This window comes from Humulus lupulus, chromosome 7 (genome assembly GCF_963169125.1).
Source record: "Humulus lupulus chromosome 7, drHumLupu1.1, whole genome shotgun sequence".
Classification (NCBI taxonomy): Eukaryota; Viridiplantae; Streptophyta; class Magnoliopsida; order Rosales; family Cannabaceae; genus Humulus; species Humulus lupulus.
In genome coordinates this window covers 190,509,791-190,524,615 of record NC_084799.1, presented here as the reverse complement: position 1 = coordinate 190,524,615, position 14,825 = coordinate 190,509,791, and the positions used below count along the sequence as shown (strand labels likewise).

Genomic DNA, 14,825 nt, shown 5'->3' with positions numbered 1-14,825 from the left:
TATAACACATTATTTGTGTTATATAATGAAGTTTGCATAACAAAATTCTTTACTTATAAAAAGTGTTATTGTAATAGATATTATAACACATTTTTCGTATTATTTTAATATTTAGATAAGTTTAAATTCTCATTATATATTCATTTATATAACACTAATTTATTCTATTATATTTTAATTTTTTACATAATTAAAATTAGCTTTCTAATATATACAAGCATCATCAAATGAACTTGATTTTCAAATAAAAAATAGTAAAAACATTCAACATTATATTAACAATCCACAAATTAGTTTAAAACATTCAACACTGTCATCAACAACAAAATGTTCTTAAAGTATTCAAGTAGTCTTAAATATTCAACATATAAGCCTTGAATGATGATTTCAGTAAGTCCAGCACAGGGTAGTAAATGAATGTGATGTGAGGATTATAGCAAGGACAAAACAAGATACTGAGAAGTAAAAGAATGCAGTGTAGACAACCAAGTGAGGAACCCCATCTTTCAATGTATGCCATTGATCATTTGTTGCCAAGTTGAATGCTGGTGAGAATAGAGAAAAGCAAACACCAGCAAAGAAACATATGGACAGTCCAATGAGAGTGCTTTTCCCAAACAACTGTAGCAAGAGTTATAATTATTAAATGTGATAGAGACTCTGATATGTTTGGATTTGAATGTCAGGTGATGAACGTCCAAATATTGTTGTGTAGTATTTTTGCAACACAAGATTATCACTTTTCATCTAAATGTGAGAATTTTTAATTGATTTTCCATACTAAAAATTATTGTCTTTTACAGTGCCATCTACAATGGTATAGCTAGTTTTCTGCTCATTCTCATTATCCTTAAGTGCACCATCAAACAAAACAATTATGTAAAAATTGCATCACTTAACAAGCTCGATGATTTTATTTTTAAAAATGAATAAAAAAAAGATAATTCTTTGATAACCTTAACATTTAATGAATGAAACATACCCCTCTTTAGATGAAAAACCTTCAAGCTTTTCTTTATTATCAGCTGCATTAGATGAGTGGACAGTAGAAGCAAGGAAAACTGCAACCAAGAAGCAGCCAATGCTAGGGAAAAGGATCTCGGCTCTATTAATTCTATTATCTAAAAAGTAATTCGAGGTTGTTCCTGTCACCATTAAAGGTCGCAACAGAAGCAAAAAATTTAGTATCTATGAGAGTAACACAGACAAACATCAACATTTAGAAATGGTTAGAGAGAGAGAGAGAGAATGAAAGAAAGGACCTATAACAACTGTTATGCTTGTAGTGATCACTTCTATGACTGATAAGCCAAAAAAATCCCAAGCATACTGAGTTGAGAGATTTCCAAGGCTAAGCACCACCCCTCCTACCATTGCAAACATCACAGAAGGCCAATTATCCTGCACCAATCACCCTAACATGAATTGAAACCAAATACTTACAATACAATACAACTCCATTATGGCAAACAGATGAAATTTTCATTATGCTATGTTCCTTATCACTGGTCTCTCCAAATAGCACCACATTCATCAAAGAGAATAGAGAATGAATGAACTAAACTTTATCTAAATATATGCAAGTGTTGAATATTTGTGATTCAACACTTGTAATGAGCTAAAAAATATAATCAATACTTAATTAATCATGAGAAGGAGCAGCCAAAAGAATTATATAAAAAAAGAAGAGGAAAAACAAAAAAGAATGGATGGAGATCTTCTTGCAATGGTAGTTGATGGAGAGTTTCTAGCAGGTATTACTGCAGAACCCAATGACTCTATAAAAAAAAAAATCAATGTGTATAAAAAGATTAGCATATTTGATATAAGAAATAGAGTAAATGATAAACACCCATAAGGTCCTTGGACTAGGCCAAGTGAGCCCAACCTCCATTTTTAAACAACCAAGCTCCATGAAAATAAAAAATAAAAGCCCATGTCCTAAGATTTAAACAATCCCCAAAAAATTTTGACGCAACTTAGAGACCTACCAATGAGATTATTACCATAAATGTATCATCACATTCTAAGAAGCAACTCTGAATAATAATGCAAAGACATAATCAAACTTTAAAAAGCAAGTCTTTACCAACATTAACTGGTTATAAGGGGTTCTTCATTTGAGTCACTAGTACCCCAAACAATGCCACAGTGCATAATAAAAAAAAATTAACGATGTTTATGTACACACATATATGTACCTTTGAAGAGATCTTGCGATCAAAAGTTTCTGAACACTGACAACAGTTGTAGCATTGAAGCTGATAGCTAGTTATCATAAAAAAAAGACACAGTGAGTAGCGCTAAAATAGTACTTTAAAATAGTTATAAGAATATTTTTTAAAAACAAATCCTTTGTTTTTTTGGATTTATAAAGTACCTCTCAAGTTTACCTAAGAAGCACTGCAAAAAATCAATGGCCCACATGTAACTGTTGGTATCTCAGGAAAGAAGCCAAATTGATTACAAGTCAAGGTCACCAAGGTGTGAACTTCAATTTCAATCATTATGCCTAGGATCAGTGATGAGAGAAATAAAAGCCAATCCTGAAGCATAGCTCCACTGCACTAGAGAGCTTCATCTACCGCCCAATAAACCCTCAGCTTATGGCTCATCCACGTTAGTGTATAACCCATCAACATTATAATATGAATTTAAATGGAGTGTGTTATCCCCAAAAAATGGAGATCGATGACGTGGCAATAGAGGTGACAAGTGGCAGTACATGCTCCGTAAAAGACACATTAAATATTCAATAAATACATTGAATCCTCAGAGTTGTGATAAAGTGACCCGGTAGACTGATGAAGAGTTTTGACTGCTTGAGAAGTGTCATGACCGACCAGGCATGACCTTGTCCGACCAGTCACGTGTTTGTCTGCCCAGGAGTGACATTGTCCTACCAGCATGCACATGTCCTACCAGCACTGGCATGCTAGAGGAGAGTGCCATGTTAGATGAGAGACATGGCATGCTAGAAGAGAGTGCCATGTTAGACGAGAGACATAGCATGCTAGAGGAGAGTGTCATGTTAGACGAGAGACATGGCATGCTAGAGGAGAGTGCCATGTTAGACGAGAGACATGGCATGCTAGAGGAGAGTGCCATGTTAGACGAGAGACATGGCAGGCTAGAGGAGATTGCCATGTTAGACGAGAAACATGGCATGCTAGACCAGAGAACGTGCCGTGTTAAAGGAGAGGAGTGCATGTCCTACCAGCAAATGCATGTCCTACCAGCAAGTGCATGTCCTACCAGCACTTGCATATGTCCAGCATGCATGTGTCCGACCAGCACTTGCATGAATGGTCAGTAGGAGATATGGGTTGACCAGATAGAGGAGGACTAAGTCAAGATTCCCATAAGCGGCTTCAGCAAGAACCGGTCTTGGCACACGCGGGAATATCTCATTTTTCCCCACAAATTGGGTGTTCTGTTAAATTTTGAATATTTTTGTAATTTATATATAATAAATATAAAAATATCCCGATTCTAGGGGATATCAGATGTATGATCCTAAGCCTATAAATACATGGCTTATGAGATCAGAAAGGGGGCTTCTTCTTCTTTTGAGACTTTTGGGAAATTTTGGGTTTGAATTTTCTAGAGAGAGAAAGTGCTTGTATCTAGAAAAATTCTTGTATTCTTGTAATTTGTACTGAAGAAACTCAGTTGGCTCAGTTCATCTGATCTTGAGTACAGATCTATAATCACAACTCTAAGTGGATTAGACTATTACCAACATATTGGGGCTGAACCACTATAAAAATTGATGTGTTATTTACTTTCTATTCAAAAACCGTCTGTGTCGTTTTATTTCTCTTGAAGGCTTTATCGTTTTTTACGTTCTCACGCCGTTGGCCAAAAACGCGGTCAACAGTATGAAGCTCATAAATTTTGGAGAACTCATATGTAGAAAGAGAACAATAAGTCATAAAGTATTTTAAAAGAAAAAAAAAAAGAATACCATGGATTGGGCAGAAACAGAAAAATAGGTTAAGCCAAAACTTCTAGCAGATTAAAATCAGCAAAACTAAGCAAAGTTGAAGAATATGCACCTGCAGATTAGAAGTAGCATACCTTTAGGGGCTGCTCTACCTTTTGGTTACCCTTTCTCCAGAGGTTTCTCTAAAAATGCACGAGGACACTTCATTAGCATAATAATTTTGTAGATAAATTATTATGCTCCTTCCTAAAAAAATTATTGAGGCAATTTTCAAAATTAAGCTTATTATACCTTTTAACTGCATATATTGAACAATAAACAATGGCAAAACCAATAACTACTAGAAAATAAATTATTATTATTATTAAGCTCCTCTACTCCTTCATCTTCTTCTTCTGATTCTCTATTTTCATTTAAGCTCAAATTCTCAATAAATTCATCATTTTCCTTCTTCTCCTAAACAAAACCAAATATTACAACACTAAAATTTAGTATTAGAAAGAATTAAAAATAAAAACTTTTCTGAGAACCAAATAGAAATACCCCATATTGTATTTTGTTGAGGCAAAACTAGAAAATTTGAAAACTAACCAGACCATGCAATGGAAAAGCAAGAGATACCCAAGTTTTAAGAAAATGGTACCTGGAATCCAAAAAGTCTCTGGATAATTCTTCTATGAACAAATTAACTCTATGTTTATTGCTCACAACTGCCTCCCCTTTCACAACACCAAGAATAAATGGATACATTGTTTTGAAAGGTCCAACTCTAGATTATCCAGTAGCACTTTATTATGCATTGTTGTTCCTGCTGCACTGCCTTTTCCAGCATGGATGTTCCCTTGAAAATTGTAAACTGCACCTCTCTCATATACTTTGACAGCTGAAAAAATTTACAACCAAACCACATTACTCATTTTTATTTGTAAGACCTAAAAACCAAAAAAAAATCTTTTAATGGTGTCATGAAATATATATACACTTACTCGATCATCACTCATCTTTGTGAATCCAAACTTGTTTGTCCAGATTGACTCTGCTTCCTCAGCAGCAGGAAGCACAATGTTTTCCACATTCAGGGAAACCAACAACTTCTCTATACATGAAAATAATACTTGGAAATAGCCCTGTTATAACAAACCAAAATATACCAACTTAGTAGTTATTCTTCTTCTACTTCTTAACATTAACGAAAAGAAAACTAAAATACTAAGAAGAAGAAAAAAAATCATAGTTTCATTTGTTCCTACTTTCCCTTGGTGTTCTCTAGTTGTCGCCACTATGGGAAGCTCAGCTACCTCACGACCAAATATCCTAAGAAGACCAGCTGATACAACAATAGACCTATGTGGATGGATGCATTTGTAGAAGAAAGGTATTATACTCGTATCAATAACCAATTAAAGAAAGAACATTAACATAACATATTGCCCAATATAATATTAGAAAAGGCATAGTACCTCACAGTTAAAACTACACAGTACATTCCTCCAAACTCTTGACCATAAATGTTTTTTCTGCAAATTTCCAAAGCAAAAGACATCTTAAATTATGATTCTTTGCTTGCCAATATATTATCACATAAATCACAAACTAATAGGCTAACTTTGCTTACCCATACACCATAACAGGAATCAAATCAGGACTAGATCTTGCTACAATAGGATCAAAACACTCCTGTGCATTACAAATCAGAAAATTAGATGTTATTTGTGAGAGCCTATGGAAATTATAGAAACTCATGACACACACAACATATTTTTCTCCACCAAAAATTAATCCCCGCTGTCTAAATGGGTAATGTCGTAAATATGTAAAAAGGATAAGTTAAACAAAAAAATACACATCTAATCAACACTTAAATTGATAACTTCAACAAACATTTAGGAAAAAAAGAAGAAGAAAGCAGAAATTGCTGCCAAATTCAATTAAAAAACAGTATCTTATTTTTTAATAAACTATTTTCAATCAATATATGTATATATTTAAATATATATATGTGTGTGTGTGTGTAAGCTTGAAATATAATTATATATGTGGTGGAGAGCTCTCAAGAGCCATCCACCATAAAGATAACATGAACAGAATTCTTAAATGTTGTTCAAAAATGGTACTATTGAAGAACCCATTGTGTCACATGAAATATAAATCAGTTTCATAGTCATTAGGAGAAAAGTATCCAGTACATATTTAAAAGAAAAAAAAAATCACTTAAATGATAAAAATAAACATGACAAGGGAAAGGGTGATTACTATTTTCATCACCGAAACATGATTCTTAAGCTATTTCTTAATAGTTCTCCTACTTGTTTTAGACAAACTTATCACATAATTTCGCATCCATCAAAAAGCAACCACCAAATAATTTTTTCTTAAAAAAAAGGATCATTCAAGCAAAAAAGTAACAGATTGAAGTCATATAAAGGATAAAGTACATTAATAAAACCAGAGTTTGCAAGCAGAAGCAACTAATGTCAAATACAAACTAAAATATTTGAATAGACTCCCAACCATCAAAACTTAGTATCATCGCTACATAAGCATGGAAATGAGTAGAATTTTTGGTACAATAATAACTTACCTGGAAAATAGCAGCAGACCTTGACAGAAATGGTAGATGTTCTAGATATCGACTTTTTCCACTTAGAATTCGCCATTGAATATCATCCTCTGCTCCATCAATAAACAATCCTTTATCTGCATGCTTCTTAAGTATGATATGTGATAATGAAGCTGGAACAATCTTGGGTCCAATTGGTACCAAATTTTGTAGAGCTATATGAATCCTACTGCAGTCATCACAGCAAAACCACTTGTCTTTTGGGAGTTCTTGCAGTAAGATGCACAAAACATAGTAAGAAGATACCCAAATTTAATATATAGATCCATATAAACAAAATAAGTAGCACAAAATCTAATCTAACATCTCGAACTTACTTTTAAATCGCACAGTCCACTTCTACGCAAGCAGCCAACATGAAATTCCTTCTCACACTGAAACATAAAAGAATATTACTATCTAGCAAAGAAAAATAACAAGACAATGTAAGCATATATAATAAAGAAGACAACACAAAATCCATACTTGGTCACACAGCATGACGGTTCGCTCATCAAATTTAGCTGAACTAAAATCGTGGGCCCTAACAAGTCAAAAGAAATCATTAATAACATAGCAAGAACAATCAATAAAAAATTACACGTAGTCACACAGCATAGCAGAAAGTGGGGAAAAAAAGACATTCACTATATATAGGCAAATTCAGATCCTCTGTGCTATAAATATCTCAGTCAAACATTATTTTGAGCATTATACCAAAAGCTTCAAAATGTAACTTCCAATCATTTGTTTTTCGGAATATAGACAACTTTTCCTTTTTTTCACCTAAAATAATTATAAAATTCAAGGTCAAACAAAAAAAAGTAGAGCAACTGACCTGCACACAACGCAACCGCCAATTTCAATTTTAGGTGCCTTAACGACTCGTGTCAACCTGATTACAATTGGTCTTGAAATGTTGGATGGTTCTCCAACAACGGCCTTCCTACCAGAATCACACTTATCTCTACAATTTGGACAATACCAATTGGTCTTGAAATGCTGGACAGTTGGCCAGAAGAGAGAGTTGGGAAGAGAAGGCAACAACAAAGAACGGGAGAGAAAGAATAGGTAGGAATATTTGGAAAGAGATGCATGAGAGGAGGGTCGTATGGAGAATAGGGAGCTGTGCAGATGGTGATAGATGGAGAGATGGAGGAAAGAGGAGCTAGGAGAAAGAGTGTTTAGCAAAAGAAAAGAGAAGTATCACTTCCTACCGTATCTGTTGGATCAGGATGATTAAACCAGTAGTTTCCTCCATACTTACAGGAGCCAGTTCGCATGTAATATGGACATTCTTTCTCACCCTGCGATATAAACCACATAAGATGATCACAAGCAACTATTGCAGCTTTTATATGTTGAAAGGTTAAGATATAGACAGAACAATGATGTTATACCACTCGGATTGGAAGACCAACAAAGTTAAACTCTAGAACTGGTGCTAATGGTGCTGCAGAAGTCTTTCCTCTAGTGTGGTTATATTTAAACGCTTTTCCAAATTTTCACCCCCCTAACCTCAAATAATACTACAAGAAGCTCAAGATTTTATAGCACCATAAATCTATTATTATTCCAAAAGACACATTGCAGTCAAATATGTGGTATTAAAAGAGAGTAAAAAAATCTCCTGAAATCTTATAATATATAACTTTTAACATTCAAATAATCAGAATGAATCAAATGAAAAAATTCACAAAACAAGAGAAAAAGATAAAATTATAATATCTAGAATTGTTGTAATTATAAAAACCTTACATTTTGACTGCCTTTCTCCATGCCAAGAGCAAACAATACAGCAAAACAAGTGCCTCTAATGTTATACATAACCAGCAAAATTCCCCCAAAAAAACCCACCAACCATAACACAACCCAACAAAGAAGTACATCATATATATAGATACAAATATCGGAAAAGGTAAAAGAAAAAAAAGACACTAAATAGATAAAGACCCACAAAGATAAAGACAACGCATACACAAACAACTTCATTTTATGGTGAAGTATTGATATAAAATTATATGGGTAAGAATTGAAGAATTAGAAGAAGAAGAAGAAAAGAAAACACCTGATTGCTTCTTTTTCTAACTGGGTGATTAAACTTGCAATTGGATCCAAACTTACACGTTCCAGTCTTGAGGTAAAATGAGCATTCTTCAGCTTCAAGCCTCACTGGATACTGAAAATTTCAAATACCACCACCATACCCATTCTTCTTATCCATCTCACTGCTACCATTATTTACTTCACTGCCATTTTTAGTCTCATTTCCACTCTTATTTTCCCCCACTCCACCATCTTCATCATCGTTCTCTTCTACTTCTCTCTTCCTATCCTCATCCTCATTTTCATTCTCATTCTCACTCCCATTCCCATACCCATACCCATACCCATACCCATACCCATCCTCATTCACATTCTCATTTCCATCATCACTTCCATTCCAGCTCCCCATTTCGTCTGCACTCAAATCCCTATCAACAATCTTTTGCTCAACCTTCTCTTCTTCCTTTTCTTTTTTCTTCTCCTCCAAATCCGATTTCAAAACCGACTCTTCCTCGTTCTCCTTCAATTCCAAACTCGCAAGCTCCTGATGAATAAAAGCTCCACTTACCTCCTTTTACTTCTCCTTCTCGACCGCCCCATGAGCTTAAGCTAATCGAACCAAACAAAATGAGAATAATAATAAATAAATAAATAAATAAATAAGCTAAGAGTGAAAGAGCTGACCGTAAGGGCCTCCCTCATAGCGATCGGAGCGTTAGCCGCAGCCATGGTTGCTCAGATTGTATGTGTCGAACAATTTTTTCCTTGGAAACACAGTCGATGATGGTAGGGGATAGAAAATTGTTTAGTGGTTTGGAAATAAAAAAGTAGAGGAAAATGTAAAAGTAAAAAGTAGAAGATAACTTTACTAATACACGGGGCTCCAAAATTTGTTACCACCAATTTTTTTTCCCACCTATTATTTTATTATTTGATGTATCATAATACTTTTTCAATACTATTATATTCATAAGTTATGGAAAGCGGTATTTGGTGTAGTGTTGGGTGCTTCTGGCACTCCTGGGGCTGCTAGGAATTCTTCATAGGTAAGGGTAGCAGCTACTCTTCTTCCTCGCCCCCTTCCTCGACCGCAGCCCCTGCCTTGGCCTCTACCTTGGCCATTTAGTATTTCTGATATTCTTGGTTCCTGCTCCATGTGTCTTCTTTGCTTCCCAAAAAGAGAATAGAATTGAAAAATTAAGACAAACGAAACAAAAGAGGGTACAACTAAGCCTATTGCACCACTGTCTATTAGGTCCATCTATCTATAAAAACTACCCTATTACAATTAAGTCCAACTCAGGTAAATGGACCTTAACAATTGAATCTTCCATGGAGGAGGGCTGGGTTTAGTATATCGTACCCACTACTAAGGCCCCCTAACTTTCACTTGGACCCAAAAGACATGAATTTGAACCCTTACTTTATTAATTGTTATTCGTTTAAATTAGATCCAATCTAATAATGCAAAGCAAATGGGCCTTCACAAATGGACTAACCCATATGAGCGGAATTTAAACTTTACACTTTTAATTGAATCCAAAAAAAATACTTAACAATTACTAAACAATAAAACAATAACAAAAGAAAATAACATGTTTATTTTTTTTAATTAAAACAACTAGTGAAAAGTATTCTAAAATTTGATGATGTGTTCTTATATGTGTCTAATCCTCCACATCGGATCCATTATCAAACTCAGGGTTTGGTATTTTTCTTATAGCTTTAACCTTTATCCATTGAGCTAATTTATGAAAATTATACAAGAAAAACATTACTAACATATTTCAAAAACAATGTATATACTTACTTTGTAACGAGTAGGTCCTTTGTAGCTATCGTGTGTATTTTGTGGGAACGTTCAGGACCAATATAGTCGTGGGCTCTAATAACACCTGTAACGCCCTAAATTCTCATAGATTACCGAGAACACAGCGTTGGGTCATAATTGTAAACATTGCTTTTTTATTTAATAAAAACTTAAAAATAAATACATGGATCCATGGTTTTATAAAAATAAAATACTTGTCTTTAACATAAAAATGAGCAACATTTAAATAAAACAAACTTTAAATAAATAAATAATTTGGCCCGCTTGATCTTGCTCGACTATATGGTCCCCAACGAATACATCATGAAGCTCTTAGGTCCTACTCGCCACCGGCCTTTCTATCCTTAATTTCCTGAAATAACAACATCATACGGAGTGAGCTTCTAAGCCCAATAAGGAAAATACAAATAAGGGTTAGTCATATAATAACACATAACATATATTCACTGAAGTCATACAAACACAACATCTAGATCATATCATATCTTAAGTCATAATTCTAAATCATAATCTAAGCCATAAATCATAAATCATACTATAAGTCATAGGTCATAAGTCATAGATCATAAATAATAGGTCAAAAATCATAACTATAGGTCATATATCATAATCATAACTAAAAATAACAAATAAGATATAATAAAAAGATAAATGCTTATACAGGGGTGGCAATTAAGCCCCGGAAAAAAGTCCGTCATACACCGGACTTAGGTCCGTCATAAAGTTTTGGCAACCGAGCCTATCGAACATAGTCTTTCATACATCATTGGACACCTTAGGTCCAAACACACTTACCCCTTTATTTTACCTGAAATGTTAGGTCATACAAACATAAACTATATCATACATTACATAAACTAGATCATAATACTAAACTATCTAATTTTCCTTACCAACACCGGGATAATTGAGAACAAATGCGGAACTTGGAAAACTCCTAAAACCAGCAATAAAAAATAGTGAGTATTTCTAAAGGACAGAGATGAAAGGAATAAAACTAAATCACCAAGAGGAAACTTACCGAAAAGATACCTTAAGTTCAAAGAACTTAAAATCCTAACCACAAAACCATAACAAAAGTTAGAACCTGAATGAAAACTAAAGAAACTAAGGAATCAAACAGAATGAAACTTAAGAATAAGAGTACCTCAGTTGACCTTATGGATTAGTCTAACTCCAATACCGAAACACTCTAACCTCACTTCCAAAAGTGTTTTATAAAGCTTAATAATAGAAAAACTTTTTCCCAACCCAAGTGTTTATAACTCTTATGGTCTCACTAGCACCTTGGAGTCTGATCACAGTTGAAGAGTAAGCGAAAGGGCTGGGTCCTAAGTCCTATTTATAGAGTTCTAGGAATAAAAACCTTCTTTTTGGCTTGAATAAAAATAATGAATTTTATTGAAGATATTTGAATATTCGTCAGTCAAAGGCTTAGGACTTGGTCAAATTGTTCAGAGAGAGGTTTAAGGAGTCAAAGCTTGATTTTTAAAATTAAAAACAAAAATAATAAAAACAAATAGAATCTTAACTTCTAACTCCCTAAATCTCGTAACTCTAAACTCACCTACAATAAAATTAACATAACTAGAGCTATAGGACTCCGATATAGACCATCTTTATACCGTTAGAAAGATAGTTCAATTATCTACAGGTTTCTAGAAATACTATTTTTCGAAATTCATAACATAACTAGGTCAAAAATAAGTCGAAAGTTACAGTACCCTAAAGTTACGAAAATCCATTTAATTATTTAATTAACAACATAATCCACAAATAAATAAAATTATGATTAATGTCATGCTCCTAACAGATTCTGGTGAAGACTAAGTCTTATTTTTCCCTTATTTTATCATTAATCATGCATATGACAAGTTTCATAATCTTATTGGCTCTATCTAAACCTTAGGAATAACCATGCTCATGACAAGTGTCACATTTTTATTGGCTCTATCTAAACCTTAGGTTATAATAATTATCATATTAATAACCAACAATATTAATCAAACCTTATGTTATAATTAATATTCTTAAACTATAGGTTAAACTTATAAAATTCATAACTATTGTTATGAGTTTCCAACTAAGTCCTGGTTTGAACCAAAATCCACAGAATCTAAAATACTACAACTACTACTATCTAGCTAACTAAGTAAAATTTCGGAACGCTACACATTTATAATTATAGATAGTTCACATTCACCAACTAACTATTTAGTTACTAAAAAAAGCTAAGATTTAATAAAAAAAATCAAAAGCAGAATTCATTGCCATAAGTTGTATTTTTTTCTCAGCTAAATATTAGATTAATAATAATGTAAGTAACAAGTGAAGGAAACATAACTATAATAGATGGCATATCGTTCAAAAGTAAATAAATACATAACTTAAAGATAACAACAATCAAACCAATTAGAAAATTAGTTATAAAAAAATAAGTAATTTGAATTCAAATGTATATTATCTGATAAAAAGTATATTTTAAATTAAATTTTAAAAACATTACTAAACGTTTTCCTATATATATATATAGCATTTTTTATATTTCATTAAAATTTATTTTTCTATATCTTGTTCTCACATCTCAAAGTTTCTCCTTTTTATCAATTCATGCTTTTGATATCTTGAAGTTTCTTTGCTCATTCAAACCTTAGTAATTTAACGACTGATTCACGTAAGTAATTTAATTATTTTCACTCTTTTGTTGCAATATTTTTTTTTTTAAATAAAATAAAAAACAATTGTTCTATATGGATTATAGAAAAATATGTAAAAAATCCAACTAATCTTTAATAAAAAACAAATATTACAAATCATATATATCGGTTAAAGAGGAGGTGAAAGTATGTTCTTCTTAATATAATTATTTGTTTATTATTATCAAAGATTACTTTTTATAATTTTTTATTGTACAATATTGTTGCAAAATTAATATTAATTTATTTCATTATTTACTAATTTTTTAATAATTTGATGCTCATATGTCAATCGTTTCTTAGGTCTTTTAATGCTTAACTTACAAATACACAATTTTTAATTTTTATTTTGTTTGTATTTGTGACTAGTAATTTTAAATTAAATATTCAGAGAAAAAAATGAATTAATTGAGTTAAAAAATATTTAGATTGAAAACTTCTCAAGTGGGAAATTTATTGGAAACCAACTCAGTTATGTTTGATATGTATATCATGTTTATATTGTTAAACAAAATGATTTGATACAATTATAAAAAGATTTCGATTTCAATATACAATTATATTCCTTATTGTTGACGCGGTTCTTCGCCAACAGGTAATTAAGAAAATAAGAGGAAGGGATTAGTGCTTTGTAATAAACCGAAATAGATGAATGATCTTTTAATGGACTGGTGACACAAAATACGTTTTTTTAGGTGGTTCAAATGTTAAAATCCTTCTACTCCACCAGTCAATATTATTGCTATATGCCTGGTATTCTTTTACAGGGTATTTCCTTATACAATAGAATCCAACCCCTTGCAACTCCCAGGGTCTCCATATTTATAGGAGAGGGCACCTGGGGTTGGTAAGAAGGTCATCCCGTGACCTTCTTACCTATCATCTCACTTTTGTGACATTCATGATTAATTCCTAAAACCTGACACATGAAGTGTGGTCTAATCAATAGGTAAGGGGGATAATGGGCCGCACGACTCAACCCAGTCTTGGGTGCCTGAATACGCACGTTCATGCTGCGTGTCCGAGAAGTCAAAGATATATTAGACACGTGATGTCTGATATATGCATGTTTACCTTGTGTGGTTGACTTTATAAGAGGTCATTGCTTCCAACTCCAGTTCGTACCACGAGCTGGATGCCTCCTCAACCTGCGGCCTTCACAGTCCTGAATCGGTCATGAAGTAATCTTGGTGAACCTTTTGGATCCCCGAGCTAACGAGGTAGGACCTAACGACAGCAGCTCCAGTCATGGGGGATCCACGTGGCTGTGATATAATTAGGCCATATCTCAGCTCGCTCATAGCCCGTTGGAAAATTAGGGCGTACATTTGCCCCCCAAGCCCGTGCCCGTGGTACACGACGTCGCGTAGGGCCACAGTAGGGGCTTTTGGGCTTCTCCATGAATTCTCCATATTCCACCTTTTACGCAGGCGCCGAATACGTGGAACATCGTGGTTGGTGACGGTACGTCTTCCGAGAACCGCTTTAAATGGCCTAGCCTATACTTAACCGTCGTTTCGCCTTTCGAGTGGAGAGTCTTGGATCCCACATCAGGGCAATCCAACGGCCCTCCTCACGTGGCCTTTCACGTATATAAAAGGGGTGGCCACCTTACGCATGGGCCACCCGGTCATTCAAAAAAGTTCTGAACCTTCCACTTTCTTCTCTCTTCTTCATCTTCAAAAGAAAAACCCTCTTCTTTCCGGC

The 14,825-nt window shown here is 33.6% G+C and overlaps 2 protein-coding genes and 1 pseudogene across 2 annotated transcripts; all 3 read right to left on the bottom strand.

Annotated features, from left to right (window-relative positions):
* Positions 1-223: 223 nt before the first annotated feature.
* LOC133790052 (ureide permease 1-like) lies at positions 224-2,653 on the bottom strand (annotated as a pseudogene).
* A 2,047-nt stretch (positions 2,654-4,700) lies between these two features.
* Positions 4,701-7,642, bottom strand: LOC133792475 (uncharacterized). The gene is made up of 9 exons (XM_062230385.1): positions 7,449-7,642; positions 7,032-7,089; positions 6,880-6,940; positions 6,528-6,775; positions 5,562-5,623; positions 5,407-5,463; positions 5,197-5,290; positions 4,933-5,073; positions 4,701-4,829 (listed from the first exon to the last, which is right to left on the bottom strand). Exons 1-9 carry the CDS (start codon positions 7,640-7,642, stop codon positions 4,716-4,718), a joined length of 1,029 nt encoding a protein of 342 aa, XP_062086369.1. The 3' UTR covers positions 4,701-4,715.
* Positions 7,643-8,733: 1,091 nt separating this feature from the next.
* Positions 8,734-9,320, bottom strand: LOC133792474 (DNA polymerase II subunit B4-like). Its single transcript, XM_062230384.1, has 2 exons — positions 9,276-9,320; positions 8,734-9,135 (listed from the first exon to the last, which is right to left on the bottom strand). Exons 1-2 carry the CDS (start codon positions 9,318-9,320, stop codon positions 8,734-8,736), a joined length of 447 nt encoding a protein of 148 aa, XP_062086368.1.
* Between the last annotated feature and the right edge of the window lie 5,505 nt (positions 9,321-14,825).

Coding starts and splice junctions, on each gene's coding strand:
- LOC133792474 (XM_062230384.1), bottom strand. CDS start 9,320: ATGGCTGCGGCTAACGCTCCGATCGCTATGAGGGAGGCCCTTACG. Junction 9,136..9,275: donor CTATGAGGGAGGCCCTTACG/GTCAGCTCTTTC, acceptor TTTATTCATCAG/GAGCTTGCGAGTTTGGAATT.
- LOC133792475 (XM_062230385.1), bottom strand. CDS start 7,642: ATGCATCTCTTTCCAAATATTCCTACCTATTCTTTCTCTCCCGTTCTT. Junction 5,464..5,561: donor ATTCCTGTTATGGTGTATGG/GTAAGCAAAGTT, acceptor GGAAATTTGCAG/AAAAAACATTTATGGTCAAG. Junction 4,830..4,932: donor CAAAGATGAGTGATGATCGA/GTAAGTGTATAT, acceptor AAATTTTTTCAG/CTGTCAAAGTATATGAGAGA.